This window comes from Oncorhynchus mykiss, chromosome 17, assembly GCF_057628025.1.
Source record: "Oncorhynchus mykiss isolate SJ-2025 chromosome 17, ASM5762802v1, whole genome shotgun sequence".
Lineage (NCBI taxonomy): Eukaryota > Metazoa > Chordata > Actinopteri > Salmoniformes > Salmonidae > Oncorhynchus > Oncorhynchus mykiss.
In genome coordinates, this window is record NC_143038.1 from 44,684,373 (window position 1) to 44,704,723 (window position 20,351).

At 39.9% G+C, this 20,351-nt stretch overlaps 1 protein-coding gene across 4 annotated transcripts in view; it reads left to right on the forward strand.

The window, feature by feature from the left end:
• LOC110494279 (sodium-coupled neutral amino acid transporter 3) overlaps window positions 1-10,646 on the forward strand; it is an 80,044-nt gene extending 69,398 nt beyond the window's left edge. For 2 of the 4 annotated variants that reach the window (XM_090205699.1, XM_036950365.2), the window contains exon 16: window positions 4,406-6,048. In XM_090205699.1, the coding sequence (XP_090061825.1) occupies window positions 4,406-4,510 (105 nt within the window). In that variant the 3' untranslated portion in view covers window positions 4,511-6,048. Of the gene's footprint in view, window positions 1-4,405 lie in introns of all 4 variants that reach the window. The other 2 variants (XM_036950364.2, XM_036950363.2) reach the window with 1 other exon arrangement.
• Window positions 10,647-20,351: the final 9,705 nt, after the last annotated feature.

Genomic DNA, 20,351 nt, shown 5'->3' on the forward strand with positions numbered 1-20,351 from the left:
GCTCCTCTGTCCTCCACTCGTTACCTGTATTAATGGCCCCTGTTTGAACTTGTTATCAGTATAAAAGACACCTGTCCACAACCTCAAACAGTCACACTCCAAACTCCACTATGGCCAAGACCAAAGAGCTGTCAAAGGACACCAGAAACAAAATTGTAGACCTGCACCAGGCTGGGAAGACTGAATCTGCAATAGGTAAGCAGTTTGGTTTGAAGAAATCAACTGTGGGAGCAATTATTAGGAAATGGAAGACATACAAGACCACTGATAATCTCCCTCGATCTGGGGCTCCACGCAAGATCTCACCCCGTGGAGTCAAAATGATCACAAGAACAGTGAGGAAAAATCCCAGAACCACACGGGGGGACCTAGTGAATGACCTGCAGAGAGCTGGGACCAAAGTAACAAAGCCTACCATCAGTAACACACTACGCCGCCAGGGACTCAAATCCTGCAGTGCCAGACGTGTCCCCCTGTTTAAGCCAGTACATGTCCAGGCCCGTCTGAAGTTTGCTAGAGAGCATTTGGATGATCCAGAAGAACCATACCTACTGTGAAGCATGGGGGTGGAAACATCATGCTTTGGGGCTGTTTTTCTGCAAAGGGACCAGGACGACTGATCCGTGTAAAGGAAAGAATGAATGGGGCCATGTATTGTGAGATTTTGAGTGAAAACCTCCTTCCATCAGCAAGGGCATTGAAGATTAAACGTGGCTGGGTCTTTCAGCATGACAATGATCCCAAACACACCGCCCGGGCAACGAAGGAGTGGCTTCGTAAGAAGCATTTCAAGGTCCTGGAGTGGCCTAGCCAGTCTCCAGATCTCAACCCCATAGAAAATCTTTGGAGGGAGTTGAAAGTCCGTGTTGCCCAGCAACAGCCCCAAAACATCACTGCTCTAGAGGAGATCTGCATGGAGGAATGGGCCAAAATACCAGCAACAGTGTGTGAAAACCTTGTGAAGACTTACAGAAAACGTTTGTCCTCTGTCATTGCCAACAAAGGGTATATAACAAAGTATTGAGATAAACTTTTGTTATTGACCAAATACTTATTTTCCACCATAATTTGCAAATAAATAAATTAAAATTCCTACAATGTGATTTTCTGGATTTTTTTTTCTCATTTTGTCTGTCAAAGTTGAAGTGTACCTATGATGAAAATTACAGGCCTCTCTCGTCTTTTTAAGTGGGAGAAATGGCACAATTGGTGGCTGACTAAATACTTTTTTGCCCCACAATGTAATTGTTTTAAGAAGATCATACAAAGATTCCTTTTGCTATTTCATTTAGAATGTAAGACCCCTTGTAGTATCCCACTAAAATAAAAAAGATAAATTATTTGATGAAAAAATGTTTTGGGCCTTACTGCTATTAGCCCATCCAAATGCATTGAATAACAGACTCACTACATGGAACAGAAAGTCTCCCCCCCCAAAAAATGTAAAGGAAGTTTGTTTTGAAGTGTCTCCACTACATCTGAGTTATTTAACCCCTTATTTTTGGCAGTAAACAGTCTCCATATTTACTTTCATATATACATTTTTTCAGCTGGTACCGGGGGACCTTCAGACGAGTCTTGTGAGGCCTTTCCATAGAGGGGTCATAATAGTTCTTAGGCCAAACCATTCGGAAGTTACAGAAGATTTTGTGAGAAGAACGATTTTCGGGATGCCTCATGGTCTGACAAACTCTAGCTCTGTCGCCTTTTATCGTAGATGTGGAAGTGCATCAAGTGGATGCGGTGGATTGAGACGCATCCAATGCAATAAAACGATATCTGTAGCTTAAACTGACAGATTTTATGGGGATATTTTTATTACGTTAATTAGATTTCCACCGGGGGCAGACGTCGACCTTAGGGGGTTAAAGATAATACATTTTTTACACACATGACATGTATTTTTTATGTCTGTAAGTATGGGCATGTGGACAATTAAGCATAAGTGCACATAATAGAAGGAATTTGGGTAACACTTTATAATAACTCAATGTAATAAAGCATTTATAATGGATTAGTAAATAGTTAATTCATAATTTAGTAATCATTACTCCCACATTTGTAAATGTTAGTAAACTAATCACAGATTTATAAACAACTTTTATAGTGTTAAACAAGGATTCATAAGATCATTCATCTCGGACAAGGTGACTTTTATCAATATATTTGGCTCTATTTACTCTCAGATTTGAAAATGATAACTAGCATCAAAGTATACATCATGCAATACTACAAATCCCTGCAAGCTCTGGCAAGTTATCTCTCACTGACACCTTTGCTAACAGGTATTGTGTCAATTTAAAACTTGCACAAGAAATCTCACAGAATTGTGAATTTAAAGAAATGTATTCATTACTACATTTAGCTAATATTAGATAGTTAATCCAGAGATTCTTACTCGATACGGCAGTCTTGTCCAGATTATCATGGCATTTGTAGTTCTTTATGATAGCCACATTAGCAGCTAATTAGCGTTTCATTTTTGGGAGCAAATACAGGCAAATATATTGATAAAAGTCACCTTGTCCAAGAGATAATAACACGGTTATCAAAACGTCATGCCAGGGTGATCCTACACGAATCACAGCCATTATTTAAATTTTTTTTCTAAAAGACAGCTAGGGTGTAACGACTCATACTGTGGTACTCTATCTCGGTTAACCCAGAAATAAAATATTGCATCATTTGTTCAGCTGCGCCTGCGTGATTAAATTCTGGGTCCATACGTGTGTAGAATTTGGGAGTTCCGGTTTGCATTTCACATTTACTCCATAGCCTTAAGTGTCCTTGTTTGTGCTGCTCAATTGGTGTGTTTTGAGTGGTGTGACCGGTAGAGACGCTTGAGAGAGGAGGGTCACGTGTGTTTGTAAAGCAGAGGTTCCTGGTTCGAGCTCGGTATGCACCAAAATCAGGAGTAAGTGGTACTCAGCAGTGTGACATCCTTTACAGAGGTGAATAGTGATTTGAATTTACAGTTGCCCTCAGCTCAACGCCAGGGTCATTGTTGAATACATTTGAGGGGTGAATGTAGCACATGGAGAGGTGTGAAATGTCCATGTTTGCAATGCTCTATTGCTAGCTTTTGAGTGGTGCGACCGGTAGAGACGGTAAAATGTGTTTGTGAATCAGATGTCCATATAATCCAGTGATGAAAACCCAAATACCCGAACTACTGCTGCTCTTTATCCTACGCATTCCATCCCGTCTCGAACGATTCTTCGGTTTACAAGCAGAATTTGTCCACGAGAGATTAAGAGCAGACTGCTTATGAGGTAAGGAAATAAATAAATATCTGAATAAATGATTTTTCCATTACGTTTAAAGAGTTACTACCTACGTTTAAAGAGTTACTACCTTCAGAGGCCCAGTAAAGGTGCCACCAAACAAAGCCACGTGTGAAAATAGTCTGCGGTTAAAAGACTGAAGCACAGGAAGTGTTTAAATGTTATACATGTAACATTTCTACCTGCAAATCAGACATGTAAAATCTCCACCTAGATCACATTTCAGTAGTAGGAATAAAGGAATAAAAATCCACTCGAGACAAAATGGCCGGTCTGGACAGCTGTTGTGTGTAACTACATCTCCATGTTTAATGATTAGTTTGTGTTCTCCAGGTTGACAACATTAGCAAAACTTTCACATTAGAACTCTTCCTTAAGCCCTTGCAACAGTTGTTTCACAACAGGTTTTGTGAATTAAATGTTCAACATGTTTCCTTTAACATCCTGTGTTGTGTGCTTATTCTTTTACCATTGATTTGTTCTGGGCTATTTTGAGACCTGAAGGAGCATCGGGTACTGCTGAAACGTCTACCAATGTCATGTCCATCTTTTTGTGAGAAATTCCACTGGTCACTCAAAACATTTATAAAGTATAAATAGCACACATTTCAGACGAGGCCACTCATAAATATACGTAACTAATGATTAGTAAATGGTTTATAAGGACCTATATTAATGAACGGAGTAAATATTAATAAATGATAAATAAACTATTTACTAATCCATTATAAATGCTTTATTATGTGGAGTTATTAAAAAGTGCTACCGGAATTTGACTCTGAGCTTTCAATTGGATTAGAATATCTACAGAGAGAGTGCCTGAAGATTATGTGCTGAAACAATGTTTGAAGTGCTAAATATAGATGATGCAGATTAAATGTATTCACTCATCCATTCAGTATTCATTTGAAATATGTTCTGAGTGGGTAATGCAGTTTTAATGTCATGCCACACTAATATCATAATTCACGTAAAGAAATTGGTACACAGGACCCAGACTACAATAATGGTGGTTTAATCACTTTGAGTGCATGAAGGCTGAAACTAAGTGACAGAGTTATCAACTGTGCGCATTACCTCTCTCTCACTCTCCCTCTCCTCTGCCTCCCTCTCTCTCGTAGGCTGCCTGCTTCGCTGGAATAGGCTTCCTGTTTATGGTAATGAGCCTCAGCTTTATCCTCATTGATTGGACGTCGGGGAGTAGCAAAGCCAGCAGCGGTCATTAGGCTGCTTCTATAAGTCTTCTGATTTTATATTGTAAATCTAGACCTGTATTGTATTTTCTCTGTGTTGTCATGGATCATATTTAGTAGAAGATGCACTATCTCTTCCTCCAGAATGAGTGGGCCATAGTGTCTAGAGATGGGGAATTCAATCTTCTGGAGGTTTCTGCTCCCCATTGGACTGCTTCTCACTCAAGGTCCATGGAATTGTAGCCCCAGCCAAACTGTGTATAGAGGGAAAGGCCAACATACTTTCCTGGGGAAGACGATTGTGCATTAGAAACAAATGGAAAGTCATGCTGGCTTGCTGAATCTGCCACCACCTCCCATTCCAGCCCAGCCCTGCGCTCCAGACCAGACCCATAATCTATTACCCTATAAACGTGTAATCTGTCAATCACAGCAAGAATCTAACTGCCACACTCTAGTCTAGATAACCACATAGCTTTCAGTAGGGGAGAAGAAGACACAACAGATCGTTGGAGGCTGGGCAGTTCTTTCCTATTTGTAGGCCAAGTCTACTGTGTTAAGTTATTGATGTAGTTAGGTCATGGCAATATTCGGTACAATAGCTGAGGGAATGTGGCATTAAAAGCTATTGGACAGAGGCAGAGCGGTGGTTACTGTGGCAACGTCCAGTGACCCGTGCTGGTGTTGTCACCCCGGTGGCCAGATGCTGTCCTTAATCTACACGCTCGGCTTCATTCCTCACAGATATCAGAGGATGGAACCATGCAACTGATATGCAACTGTACAGTGTGTGCAGTCTTATGACTCTACCATTACAATACAGTATGATATATATACAGTATCAGTCAAAAGTTTGGACACACCTACTCATTCAAGGGTTTTACTTCATTTTTACTATTTTCTACATTGTAGAATAATAGTGAAGACATCAAAACTATGAAATAACACATATGGAATCATGTAGTAGACAAAAACGTGTTAAACAAATCAAAATATATTTGAGATTCTTCAAAGTAGCCACCCTTTGCCTTGATGACAGCTTTGCATGACAGATTTCAAAAAGGCTTTACGGCGAAAGCAAACCATACGATTATCTGAGGACAGCACCCCATCATACAAATACGTGAAATCATATTTCAACCAAGCAGGTGCGACACGAAATTCAGAAATAACGATATAATTCATGCCTTACCTTTGAAGATCTTCTTCTGTTGGCACTCCAATATGTCCCAGAAACATCACAAATGGTCCTTTTGTTCGATAAACTCCGTCTTCATATCCCCAAAATGTCCATTTATTTGGCACGTTTGATTTAGAAATTCACTGGTTCCAACTCGCCCAACATGACCTCAAATTATCTAATAAATTACCTGTAAACTTGGTCCAAACATTAAACAACTTTCGTAATCCAACTTTAGGTATCCTAAAACGTAAATAATTGATAAAATTTAAGACGGAATATACTGTGTTCAATAGCGGATAAAATCAACGTGGAGCACGCAACAAACAGAGTACACTTGGCTTGACACACAGAAAGGAAAGGGCTACTTCTTAATTTCTCAAAGGAAAAATATCACCCAATTACTAAAGACTGTTGACATCTAGTGGAAGCCATGGAAACCATGGAAGCCATAAATCTAGTTCCCCATAGAAAACTAATAGAAAACACAGTCACCTCAATTTTTTATTTCCTGGATGGTTTGCCCTCGGGGTTTCGCCTGCCAAATAAGTTCTGTTATACTCACAGACACACAATTGTAACCGTTTTTGAAACTTTAGAGTGTTTTCCATCCAAATCTACCAATTATATGCATATCCTAGCTTCTGGGCCTGAGTAGCAGGCAGTTTACGTTGGGCACGCTTTTCATTCGGAAGTGAAAATACTGCCCCCTATCCCAAAGAGGTTTTAACTGACTTGCCTAGTTAAATAAAGGGAAGAAAAAAAAAATTGGCCTGTTGAAAATGATAGTCAAACTAAGTGCAAACCAGATGTGATGGTGTATCGCTGCAGAATGCTGTGGTAGCCATGCTGGTTAAGTGTCCCTTTAATTCTAAATAAATCACAGATAGTGTCACCATGCTTCATGTGGGAACCACATATGCGTTCATCTACTCAGTGTCTCACAAAGACACGGCAGTTGGAACCAAAAATCTCAAATTTGGACTCATCAGACATATTTCCACTGGTCCATTGCTCGTGTTTCTTTTTATTGGTGTCCTTTAGTAGTGTTTTTTTTGCAGCAATTCGACCATGAAGGTCTGATTCACGTAGTCTCCTCTGAGTAGTTGATGTTGAGATGTGTCCGTTACTTGAACTCTGTTAAGCATTTATTTGGGCTGCAATCTGAGGTGCAGTTAACTCTAATGAACTTATCCTCTGCAGCAGAGGTAACTCTGGGACTTCCTTTCCTGTGGTGGTCCTCATGAGAGACAGTTAACTCTAATGAACTTATCCTCTGCAGCAGAGGGGTAACTCTGGGACTTCCTTTCCTGTGGTGGTCCTCATGAGAGACAGTTAACTCTAATGAACTTATCCTCTGCAGCAGAGGTAACTCTGGGACTTCCTTTCCTGTGGTGGTCCTCATGAGAGACAGTTTCATCATAGCGCTTGTTGGTTTTTGTGACTGCACTTGAAGAAACTTTCAAAGTTCTTGACATTTTCGGCATTGACTGAGCTTCATGTCTTAAAGTAATGATGGACTGTCGTTTCTCTTTGCTTTTTTGAGCGGTTCTTGTCATAATATGGACTTGGTCTTTTACCAAATAGGGCTATCTTCTGTATACCACCCATACTTTGTCACAACACAACTGATTGGCTCAAACGCATTAAGAAGGAAAGAAATTCCACAAATTAACTTTTAACAAGGCGCACCTGTTAATTGAGAGAATGCCAAGAGTGTGAAAAGCTGTCATCAAGGCAAAGGGTGGCGACTTCGAAGAATTTCAAATCTCCAATATACCTCCAATATATTTCTTTAACACTTTTTTGTTTACTACATGATTCCATATGTTATTTCATAGTTTTGATGTTTTCACTATTATTCTACAATGTAGAAAATAGTAAAAATAAAGAAAAATCCTGGGATGAGTAGGTGTGTCCAAACTTTTGACTGGTACTGTATATACAGAGATACAGTGCCTTGCGAAAGTATTCGGCCCCCTTGAACTTTGCGGCCTTTTGCCACATTTCAGGCTTCAAACATAAATATATAAAACTGTATTTTTTTGTGAAGAATCAACAACAAGTGGGACACAATCATGAAGTGGAACGACATTTATTGGATATTTCAAACTTTTTTAACAAATCAAAAACTGAAAAATTGGGCGTGCAAAATTATTCAGCCCCCTTAAGTTAATACTTTGTAGCGCCACCTTTTGCTGCGATTACAGCTGTAAGTCACTTGGGGTATGTCTCTATCAGTTTTGCACATCGAGAGACTGACATTTTTTCCCATTCCTCCTTGCAAAACAGCTCGAGCTCAGTGAGGTTGGATGGAGAGCATTTGTGAACAGCAGTTTTCAGTTCTTTCCACAGATTCTCGATTGGATTCCGGTCTGGACTTTGACTTGGCCATTCTAACACCTGGATATGTTTATTTTTGAACCATTCCATTGTAGATTTTGCTTTATGTTTTGGATCATTGTCTTGTTGGAAGACAAATCTCCGTCCCAGTCTTAGGTCTTTTGCAGACTCCATCAGGTTTTCTTCCAGAATGGTCCTGTATTTGGCTCCATCCATCTTCCCATCAATTTTAACCATCTTCCCTGTCCCTGCTGAAGAAAAGCAGGCCCAAACCATGATGCTGCCACCACCATGTTTAACAGTGGGGATGGTGTGTTCAGCTGTGTTGCTTTTACGCCAAACATAACGTTTTGCATTGTTGCCAAAAAGTTCAATTTTGGTTTAATCTGACCAGAGCACCTTCTTCCACATGTTTGGTGTGTCTCCCAGGTGGCTTGTGGCAAACTTTAAACAACACTTTTTATGGATATCTTTAAGAAATGGCTTTCTTCTTGCCACTCTTCCATAAAGGCCAGATTTGTGCAATATACGACTGATTGTTGTCCTATGGACAGAGTCTCCCACCTCAGCTGTAGATCTCTGCAGTTCATCCAGAGTGATCATGGGCCTCTTGGCTGCATCTCTGATCAGTCTTCTCCTTGTATGAGCTGAAAGTTTAGAGGAACGGCCAGGTCTTGGTAGATTTGCAGTGGTCTGATACTCCTTCCATTTCAATATTATCGCTTGCACAGTGCTCCTTGGGATGTTTAAAGCTTGGGAAATCTTTTTGTATCCAAATCCGGCTTTAAACTTCTTCACAACAGTATCTCGGACCTGACTGGTGTGTTCCTTGTTCTTCATGATGCTCTCTGCGCTTTTAACGGACCTCTGAGACTATCACAGTGCAGGTGCATTTATACGGAGACTTGATTACACACAGGTGGATTGTATTTATCATCATTAGTCATTTAGGTCAACATTGGATCATTCAGAGATCCTCACTGAACTTCTGGAGAGAGTTTGCTGCACTGAAAGTAAAGGGGCTGAATAATTTTGCACGCCCAATTTTTCAGTTTTTGATTTGTTAAAAAAGTTTGAAATATCCAATAAATGTTGTTCCACTTCATGATTGTGTCCCACTTGTTGTTGATTCTTCACAAAAAAATACAGTTTTATATCTTTATGTTTGAAGCCTGAAATGTGGCAAAAGGTCGCAAAGTTCAAGGGGGCCGAATACTTTCGCAAGGCACTGTATATATCTTTTTTTTCATTCTTTTTTTTGATAAAGAAAGATTGGGTATGGACTTTTCAGTCTATCCTCAGCAACAGTATTAAGGCTAGCATTTCACATTGGTGTGTCTCTTCGATATGTGCACTGAACTATATCAGAATAGCTTTTTCATGGTTCGAGGAGCCGCTCTGATGTCTAAAATGGAAGGAAAGCCTGGCTATGAGCTGCCTCCTCAGTATGAGAGTCTGTTATCGAGGTGTTGGAGGTGGAGGGTACTGTTAACCTCATCCGGGATCAGTGGGGGTGTATATCTCTGCATCGTCATGTTTTGATATTGAGATGGCTCACTGATCTAGGACCAGTGTTCTAAGTGTAAGAGGAGGCTCTCTACCCAGGTTTGTTGTTATGCTGTTTCTGAACATTTACTAAGAGTAATCAGAGATAAACAAAAAAAATATTTTTAAAACTCACAGGGTCAATTCATTACGTGGAGAATCAAGGATGGCGTGTGTAAATATAGTTATTTCCAGGACAAGCCCGTTTTTGAGCTTGGTCCCTAACTAAAGATTAGTCTAGTGACATGGTGCCATGATGAGAACACAATGTGATGTCAATGTCTCTCTAACATCCCTGCAAAGTAGGTGGTTAGTTATAGCACTGTCAGCTGATAAGCACAACTTTTTCCGATAGCCAATTAATCAATTGACATGCAAACAATTTATTTGTAAGATTCTCATACATTTTATAGATATGATTTTAACGGACTACCCTTTGTAATAACCATCTATGAACATGTGTCTAAATCCTAAGTACGTTATATAATCCTGTGTATGTTACATTACAAAAATATATGTATTTACGGTCTAACATGGTACAAGGATGTTTCCTCCAACTACTTGAAGCTCTTTCTCTCCTGTTCGGTGTCTGCATAGTGCTCAGCAGTCCTGCAATGATTTAAGTGTGAACATGGTGTGTGAACATGGTGTATGTCTGTTCATCTGCTTCAATATGGAAAGAACACAACTGTGTACAGTGGATGTACTGTGAGGATTGTAAGTGTGTCCATGTTGTTGAAATGAAGCATGGATGTATTGTATTTGAATTGTGGTACTTATACACTATATTGTATTGTGAAACAATCAAGGGATTCATTAACCATAAGTGTAACTGAAGTGTTGATCTCTTATCATTATGCAGTATTTAATGAGCATGTAAGATTTAAAAGCCTGACTGAACCTTTCATAATTTCAGACTAGAGTGTTGTCAGGTATGAGTGGCACATAATTTCTGGTCAGTTTTTTAAACATACCTGTCTGCCAACTCCTTGTGTTGAGCAGGTTTGATAGATCAGGTGAAATGTCCCTTGTCTCTCTCTGTTGTTTTGCTTGTGATGAAGTTGCAGATTCAACATTACATACAGTGAGTGCTGTAATATTGTACACGAGTATTGTATCATTGTTCTGTCAAACCTAGTTGTGAGGGCAAAAAAAGTCCTCTCTCAATCAATCATTGATCAACTCTTCCTCAGAGAATGATGACCATTCTGCATGTTCCAGTATATAGAGAGACTGGTCAGTATCAGCCAGCTCAGCTCTGCTCTCTCTGTCTATTACTCATTTATGTCATAGCTTAACAGATGATTCTGTTTCCATTTAGATAAAGATCAATGTTTAAAGTCAGATATTTTAACAACATGTTTGTGTTATTCTGATGCCATATACAACTGTTACTGGTATATTATTCTGGGGCGGCAGGTAGTCTAGTGGTTATAACGTTGGACTAGTAACCGAAAGGTTGTAAGATCGAATCCCCGAGCTGACAAGGTAAAAATCTGTCATTCTGCCCCTGAACAAGGCAGTTAACCCACTGTCCCTAGGCCGTCATTGAAAATAAGAATTTGTTCTTAACTGACTTTCCTAGTTAAATAAAAATGTAAAAAATCTGTGACATACAGTATCAGCCCTTAAAAATATAATTTATTAGCACCAGGGGGCGGCATTGTAAAAGTGGCTGATCTGATACCTTGACTAGTCTGGTAACTTGCTCCATACAGTATCAAACTCTCATTTCCTTGTGTGATTTAATGAAATTGGTATATGAGTTTATAACAACTTTAATGAAATATTGACTTCGGCCAGCATTTATAAATAATGTATATAAATGTAAACCCTTTTCATTCAACATGCATATCTAGTTTGCATAATGTAAATAGCAGGTACAGTTTTAGTTTGATAATTAAAAAGATAAATGTAATCATTTTTAAAGTGCTTTTAAACCTTTTTGCCCTTCCTTTTATGTCTTTATTTTCTTGTATATCAATATATTTGAATACATTGCTGGCAGTAATTGTACTGTAAACAGTGTTGCAATAAAAATAATAAAATAACATTATACTTTTGGATTTTTCATCATCATGATTTTGGAACTTCTAAATAGGTCCTATTGCACCAAATACAGTGGGGCAAGTAAAAGTATTTAGTCAGCCACCAATTGTGCAAGTTCTCCCACTTAGAAATATGAGAGAGGCTTGTAATTTGCATCATAGGTACACTTCAACTATGACAGACAAAATGAGAAGAAAAAAATCAGAAAATCACATTGTACAATTTTTAATGAATTTATTTGCAAATTATGGTGGAAAATAAGTATTTGGTCACCTACAAACAAGCAAGATTTCTGGCTCTCACAGACCTGTAACTTCTTCTTTAAGAGGCTCCTCTGTCCTCCACTCGTTACCTGTATTAATGGCACCTGTTTGAACTTGTTATCAGTATAAAAGACACCTGTCCACAACCTCAAACAGTCACACTCCAAACTCCACTATGGCCAAGACCAAAGAGCTGTCAAAGGACACCAGAAACAAAATTGTAGACCTGCACCAGGCTGGGAGGACTGAATCTGAAATAGGTAAGCAGCTTGGTTTGAAGAAATCAACTGTGAGAGCAATTATTAGGAAATGGAAGACATACAAGACCACTGATAATCTCCCTCGATCTGGGGCTCCATGCAAGATCTCACCCCGTGGGGTCGAAATGATCACAAGAATGGTGAGCAAAAATCCCAGAACCACACGGGGGGACCTAGTGAATGACCTGCAGAGAGCTGGGACCAAAGTAACAAAGCCTACCATCAGTAACACACTACGCCGCCAGGGACTCAAATCCTGCAGTGCCAGACGTGTCCCCCTGTTTAAGCCAGTACATGTCCAGGCCCGTCTGAAGTTTGCTAGAGAGCATTTGGATGATCCAGAAGAAGATTGGGAGAATGTCATATGATCAGATGAAACCAAAATATAACTTTTTGGTAAGAACTCAACTCGTCGTGTTTGGAGGACAAAGAATGCTGAGTTGCATCCAAAGAACACCATACCTACTGTGAAGCATGGGGGTGGAAACATCATGCTTTGGGGCTGTTTTTCTGCAAAGGGACCAGGACGACTGATCCATGTAAAGGAAAGAATGAATGGGGCCATGTATCGTGAGATTTTGAGTGAAAACCTCCTTCCATCAACAAGGGCATTGAAGATGAAACGTGGCTGGGTCTTTCAGCATGACAATGATCCCAAACACACCGCCCGGGCAACGAAGGAGTGGCTTCGTAAGAAGCATTTCAAGGTCCTGGAGTGGCCTAGCCAGTCTCCAGATCTCAACCCCATAGAAAATCTTTGGAGGGAGTGAAAGTCCGTGTTGCCCAGCAACAGTCCCAAAACATCACTGCTCTAGAGGAGATCTGCATGGAGGAATGGGCCAAAATACCAGCAACAGTGTGTGAAAACCTTGTGAAGACTTACAGAAAACGTTTGACCTCTGTCTTTGCCAACAAAGGGTATATAACAAATTATTGAGATAAACTTTTGTTACTGACCAAATACTTATTTTCCACTATAATTTGCAAATAAATTAATTAAAAATCCTACAATGTTATTTTCTGGATTTTTTTTTCTCATTTTGTCTGTCATAGTTGAAGTGTACCTATGATGAAAATTACAGGCCTCTCTCATCGTTTTAAGTGGGAGAACTTGCACAATTGGTGACTGACTAAATACTTTTTTGCCCCACTGTATGTCCCTTTTGATGGCACTATGTACTAAATAAACCTATAATAAACCTATTTCTTCATACTGTGGAAGAAAATAATTTAACAGTTGATGTTCATCAAACAGACACAAATCACACACATTCTGTCCCATCGCCTCTATTTTAAGCAGTGCTGCTTACTTCTCCCAGGCAGATTGCTCACTGAAGTATGATGATGATGCATTTATGTTCATGTGAAAATGCACGCTGGCCTTAACTGACACTGTATAGTTGCCAATGGTGACAATGAATCACTAGGTTTCAACAGATCACTAACTTGTCAAAACCCCTCCATCAATCAACAAACACTTATTTTATACTTCAATATTGGAACAGAATATCGGAACAGTGTGTTGGTGTTGAGAAGCTATACGAATTCATGGATTTGAAAACAAGATTAGTCTATCCAGTCTGTGTCACATTAGGCTGTGATTGGGTGTCCAATTGGCAGCGCACAATTGGCCCAGTGTCATCCGGGTTTGGCCGGGGTAGGCCGCCATTGTAAGTAAGAATTTGTTCTTAACTTACTTGCAGAGGTAAATAAAGGTTAAATAAAAAATATATATATATATATCTCAATGTATTCTTTGGCATGCACTGTAATAGGTTTTGTTCCATTCAGATGGCATTTTACAAAGAGAGTATCATTTTGAACTACACTTTTTGTTTTAAGATTGGCTTGGCAGGGAAACAATTAAAGTACATTTCGACAAAGCAAAAAATAGCCCTGTTGTAATGAGCCATCATCAGACAGTGAAAGATCATTCTGCCCAAGATGTGGACACATTCGATACAAGTGTGTTTCTTTTATACTGTCTATTATGAATAAGTTAATTTCATTACTTCTCCAGCAATTGTCAATACCGAAATGTAATTAACTTTGAAAAGGGGCCTTGGGGATTAATGAGTGTAGGCTGCTGTGCTTAAGCTGAAGTGGCATGTCTTCTGTGCTGACAACAAGCTAACACAGCTACTCTGCTCAGGAGAGCTCATCAACTGGAATATTTTTCAGTCAAATATGGTTCACTAACATTCAGATACAGTCCCTGCCATATCAGTTGGCTGTGAGGAAATGACCAGTAGATAAATAATGCATCCTGAGTCAATTAATGAAAAGGGTTAGTATCTGGAATTTATGTTTTCATTCTGATCATACAGACTTGTGTGCACACCCAAGACCACAAGGGGACACCCAAGAGCCATAAGTGAGATGCTTACAAACTATGCATACCGTAAAACATAAATTAAACGTAGTCGTCCATCCCTTTTAATAGCCAGCCATTGGCACATATTTCCACAGATAAACAGCTGTTTCAAATAAACATCAGGTCTAAATAAATTGTTACGAGTGAACTTCAGTGAGTACCGTACAGATTACGCAAAAGAAGATTGCGGAGAGCAACATCATTGCCATGGATGAGACAGCTGTTTGGTTTGACATGGTCAGCTCAACTAGGTGGTGATACAAGGTGCAACAAGTGACAGAATGGACCTAATCATGTTTCAACTGGTCACAATAAACAGTGTGGTAGTCTTTTCAACATTTTATTGAGCAGAAGCTGTGTGCATTAAGGAAATAGACACCTGGCTCAAATAGAAAAATGTCTATAATAAGCACCGTTCAGTGATTGAAGCAAATAAACACCCCGGCTACTAATTTAAGTTTTATGGCACTGAATTTAGAGCTTTGACTAAACAAATACAGTAGAGTAATTTATTCTGTATCTATTTACAACTGTTAAACAATCAGAGCAATGTTGAAGCTTAAAATAAATACAAGTAAAAACTCAACAAAAAAAACTAGATAAACCTAAAAATGTGCATCTAGTTGTAAAGCCTGGAATCACTAGTATTATTTAATTTCCCCTACAACAATGAATTATGTTTTCAAGATGAAATAGAGTCGTGTAAGCAATTTTCTCTAATGAAATTGACCTTATCCTATTCATTGCAATGAGAAAAATGTAATCGGCAATAACGGATTTTTGCTAAATTAAATTAGATAACTCAAACTTAGAGTTAATGAGATATCAAATGAAAATGCTCTCAGTGTAACGGTTCACCTCGTCATCTGAGGAAGAGTAGTCAAGATCGGTCAGAACGTGACACTCAGTCATGTATTAAATGTTTTGATTTACAGTACCAGTCAGAAGTTTGGACACACCTACTCATTCAAGGGTTTTTCTTTATTTTTTACAATTTTCTGCATTGTAGAATAATAGTGAAGATATCAAAACTATGAGATAACACATGGGGAATCATGTAGTAACCAAAAAAGTGTTAAACAAATCAAAATATATTTTATATTTTATATTCTTCAAAGAAGCCACCCTTTGCCTTGATGACAGCTTTGCTCACTATTGAGCAACTCATCCCAAACCATCTCAATTGGGTTTAGGTCGGGTGATAGTGGAGACCAGGTTATCTGATGTAGCACTCCATCACCCTCCTTCTTGGTCAAATAGCCCTTACACAGCCTGGAGGTGTGTTTTGGGTTATTGTCCTGTTGAAAAACAAATGATAGTCCCATTAGGCGCAAACCAGATGGGATGGCATATCGCTGCAGAATGCTGTGGTAGCCATGCTGATTAAGTTTCCCTTGAATTCTAAATAAATCACAGACAGTGTCACCAGCAAAGTACCCACACACCATCACACCTCCTCCTCCATGCTTCATGTGGGAACCACATATGCGGAGACCATCCATTCATCTACTCAGTGTCTCACAAAGACACGGCGGTTGGAACCAAAAATCTCAAATTTGGACTCATCAGACCAAAGGACAGATTTTCACCGGTGTAATGTCCATTGCTCATGTTTTTTGGCCCAAGCAAGTCTTTTCTTCTTATTGGTGTCCTTTAGTAGTGTTTTTTTTTGTTGCAGCAATTCGACCATGAAGGTCTGAACAGTTGATGTTGAGATGTGTCTGTTACTTGAACTCTGTGAAGCATTTATTTGGGCTGCAATCTGAGTTGCAGTTAACTCTAATGAACTTATCCTCTGCAGCAGAGGTAAATCTGGGTCTTCCTTTCCTGTGGTGGTCCTCATGAGAGCCAGTTTCATCATAGCGCTTGTTGGTTTTTGTGACTGCACTTGAGGAAACTGTCAAAGTTCTTGACATTTTCAGGATTGACTGAGCTTCATGTCTTAAAGTAATGATGGACTGTCGTTTCCCTTTACTTATTTGAGCTGTTCTTGCCATAATATGGACTTGGTCTTTTACCAAATAGGGCTATCTTCTGTATACCACCCATACTTTGTCACAACACAACTGATTGGCTCAAACGCATTAAGAAGGAATGCATTCCAGGTGACTACCTCATGAAGCTGGTTGAGAGAATGCCAAGAATGTGCAAAGCTGTCATCAAGGCAAAGGGTGGTTACTTTGAAAAATCTCAAATACATTTTGACTTGTTTAACAATTTTTTGGTTACTACATGATATGTGTTATTTCATAGTTTTAATGCCTTCCCTATTATTCTACAATGTAGAAAATAGTGCAACAAAAAAAAACCTGGAATGAGTAGGTGTTCAAACTTTTGACTGGGACTGTATCTGTCATTGAACATGACAGCAGTATGGCGCTGACAGATGGTCACCTCACTTCGAGTTCTTAGAAAACAATGCAGTATTTTTAAAAATGTATTATTTCTTACATTGTTAGCACAGGAAATCTTAAGTCTTATTACATACAGCCGGGAAGAACTATTACATATAAGAGCAACGTCAACTTACCATCATTACGACCAGGAATACGACTTTCCCGAAACGGATCCTCTGTTCGGATCACCACCCAGGACAATTGCGCTAATTCTAGTAGGCGATCCAAAACAACGATGCCGCAGAAGGAGCAGACAAAGCGGCCGCCTGGCCAGGCACGTGCACATCGCACACGCTCCCGAGTATACTACTAGCCAATGTCCAGTCTCTTGACAACAAGTTAGATAAAATTTGAGCAAGGTTTGCATTCCAGAGAGACATCAGAGATTGTAACATTCTCTGTTTCATGAAACATGGCTCTCACGGGATATGTTCGGAATCGGATCAGCCACCGGGCTTCTCCATGCATCGCGCCGACAGAGATAAACACCTCTCTGGGAAAAGGAAGGGCGGGGGTGTATGCTTTATGATTAACGACTCAGTAATCATAACAACATACAGAAACTCAAGTCCTCCTGCTCACCTGATCTAGAATTCCTTACAATCAAGTGCTGGCCATTTTACCTACCATGAGAATTCTCATCAGTTATAGTCACAGCTGTGTACATTCCACATCAAGCAGACACCAAGACGGCCATTAAGGAACTTCACTGGACTACATGCAAACTGTAAACCATACATCCTGAGGCTGCATTTAATGTAGCTGGGGATTTTAACAAAGCAAATTTGAGAACAAGTCTACCTAAATTCTTTCAGCATATTGATTGCGCTACGCGCATGCGCAATAGCCTCGACCATTGCTACTCTAACGTCCGCGATGCATACAAAGCCCATCCTTGTCGGCAAATCTGACCATGACACCATCTTGCTCCTTCCGTCTAGCTCCTTCCGCAAAAACTCAAACAAGATGTACCAGTGACGAGAACCATTCAACGCTGGTCCGACTAATCGGAAACCATGCCTCAAGATTGTTTTGATCACGTAGACTGGAATATGTTCCGGTCATTCACAGAGAACAACATTGACCTTTACACTGACTCAATGAGTGCATTTATAAAGAAGTGCATTGGAGATGTTGTACCCACTGTGACTATTAAAACCTACCCTAACCAGAAACCGTGGATGGATGGCGGCATTTGCGCAAAACTGAAAACGCGATCCACCGCATTTAACCATGGAAAGTGGTATGGAAATATGTCTGTATATAAACAGTGTAGCTATTCTCTCCACAAGGCAATCAAACTAGCGAAATGCCAGTACAGGGACAAGGTGGAGTATGTGGCAGGGTCTACAGGAAATCACGGACTACAAAAAGAAATCCAGCCACGTCACGGACACCAACGTCAAGCTTTTAGACAAACTAAACACCTTCTTTGCCCGCTTTGAGGATAATACAGTGCCACCGTCACTGCCTGCTAAGGACTGCACCCCTCCGCCTCTCCTTCTGCATGGCTGATGTGAGGAAAACATTTAAACGTGTAAACCCTCGCAAGGCAGCTGGCCCAGACGGCATCCCTAGCCGCGTCCTCAGAGCATGCACAGATCAGCTGGCTGGTGTGTTTACGGACATGTTCAATCGCTCCCTATCCCAATCTGTTGTTCCCACATGCTTCAAGATGGCTACCATTGTTCCTGTACCCAAGAAGACAAACATAACTGAACTAAATGACTACCGGCCCATAGCACTCACTTCTGTCATCATGAAGTGCTTCGAGAGACTAGTCAAGGATCAATTCACCTACAATACCGGCCACCCTAAACCCACTTCAGTTTGCATACCGCCCCAACAAGTCCACAGACGACGCAATCGCCATCACACTGCACACTGCCCTATCCCATCTGGACAAGAGGAATACCTACTGTCATGACGTTGGCCTGGGGGTGGGTTTATGACAGTCATAAATACCTCTTCCCCCCTTTTTCCTCTCTCTACCCTACTGATGTTACATTTGCAAACCCCTTGGTTAACATAGAGATTCTGGGAACATCAGAAGGTGGGGGGAAATGAACTATATTCTGGTAATCCGACCAATTGAACATATGCGATGGTACTTACTGAATATGATGTCAGTTCGGTTGTCATCTGAGACATTCTCATCAATGATAAGATGACATAAACTCTACAGTGGAAAGTCTACACATCAGAGTTATCGGATTCACATGGAATTGTTGTTCAATTTAAATGTTTGAATATGAAATTATTCGTGATGGAATGAAATGTGATTTTAGCTTCTAAAATGTGAGAATTGTGTTTTCATAAGGTTAGGGCTCTGCTCAATCAGTGGCCCGCCCCTGTGAAGAGTCATGGGTTATAATACTTTTCAGACACACCCTTCTCGCTCCACTATATAAAGCCTTGACGAAAATGTAACCTCCTGTTCCGAGGATGTGCTGACGACGGTCCAATGTCAGAATGGTTCAGATAATAACTACAGAATGAAGCCAACATCAGCGTGAGTTTTGGTTGCGAATGGTATGAACTTTGAACTCTTATTCACTTCAGAAGTGATACCTCCTAGCCGTTGAGTTAGCAACAGCAGCTGCAAATGAGGGTTAGGAAGGAACAGACAGAGTATCCCGTCTATCACATAACGACGTTACTACAACGTATCCAATTGACCACCAGAGACATTCTTCAAAGGACTGGGTTTTGCAACACGGCCTTCCATCTACCACCAACCTACTGAAGGGCAGCTCAGAGTAAATATTTATAGCATTTTCCTTTTCCAAATGGGCGGTAATTTAGAATGCATAAGATACTGTATTTACGATAGCACAGCTTCTTCCTTTGTTACTCAGTCATCCCACTCTTTCACTCAAACCCAGCCCCTTTTCTTTTGTCATATCTGTTCCGCCCGCTAGGGACTTTTTCCTTTATGACGTAATTTGTAATCAAGTTATGATTAATTATGTGTATGTGTAATTCTGTGTGATTAGTTAGGTATTCAGTAAATAAATAATTAAACCCAATTTTGTATTGCTAATTCAACTTGTTAGCCAGGGTTCGTGAAGATAACCAAGAATTTACAACTTTCAGATGAGACTGAATTAAGATGACGATTAATATTGACTGCTATTGATGTAAAATATTACTAGGTCTTTAAGAGTTTATTCGGAAGATAACAGCTCTATAAATATTATTTTGTGGTGCCCTGACTCTCTAGTTAATGACATTTACATGATTAGCTCAATCAGGTAATATTAATTACGGTGAAATTATTTTATAGAATAGCATGTCATATCACTTAATCCGGCATAGCCAAAGACACGACACTATGTAAGAATGCTGTTCATTGACTACAGCTCACCATTCAACACCATAGTACCCTCCAAGCTCAATCATCAAGCTGGAGGCCCTGTGTCTCAACCCCTTCCTGTGCAATTGGGTCCTGGACTTCCCATTTC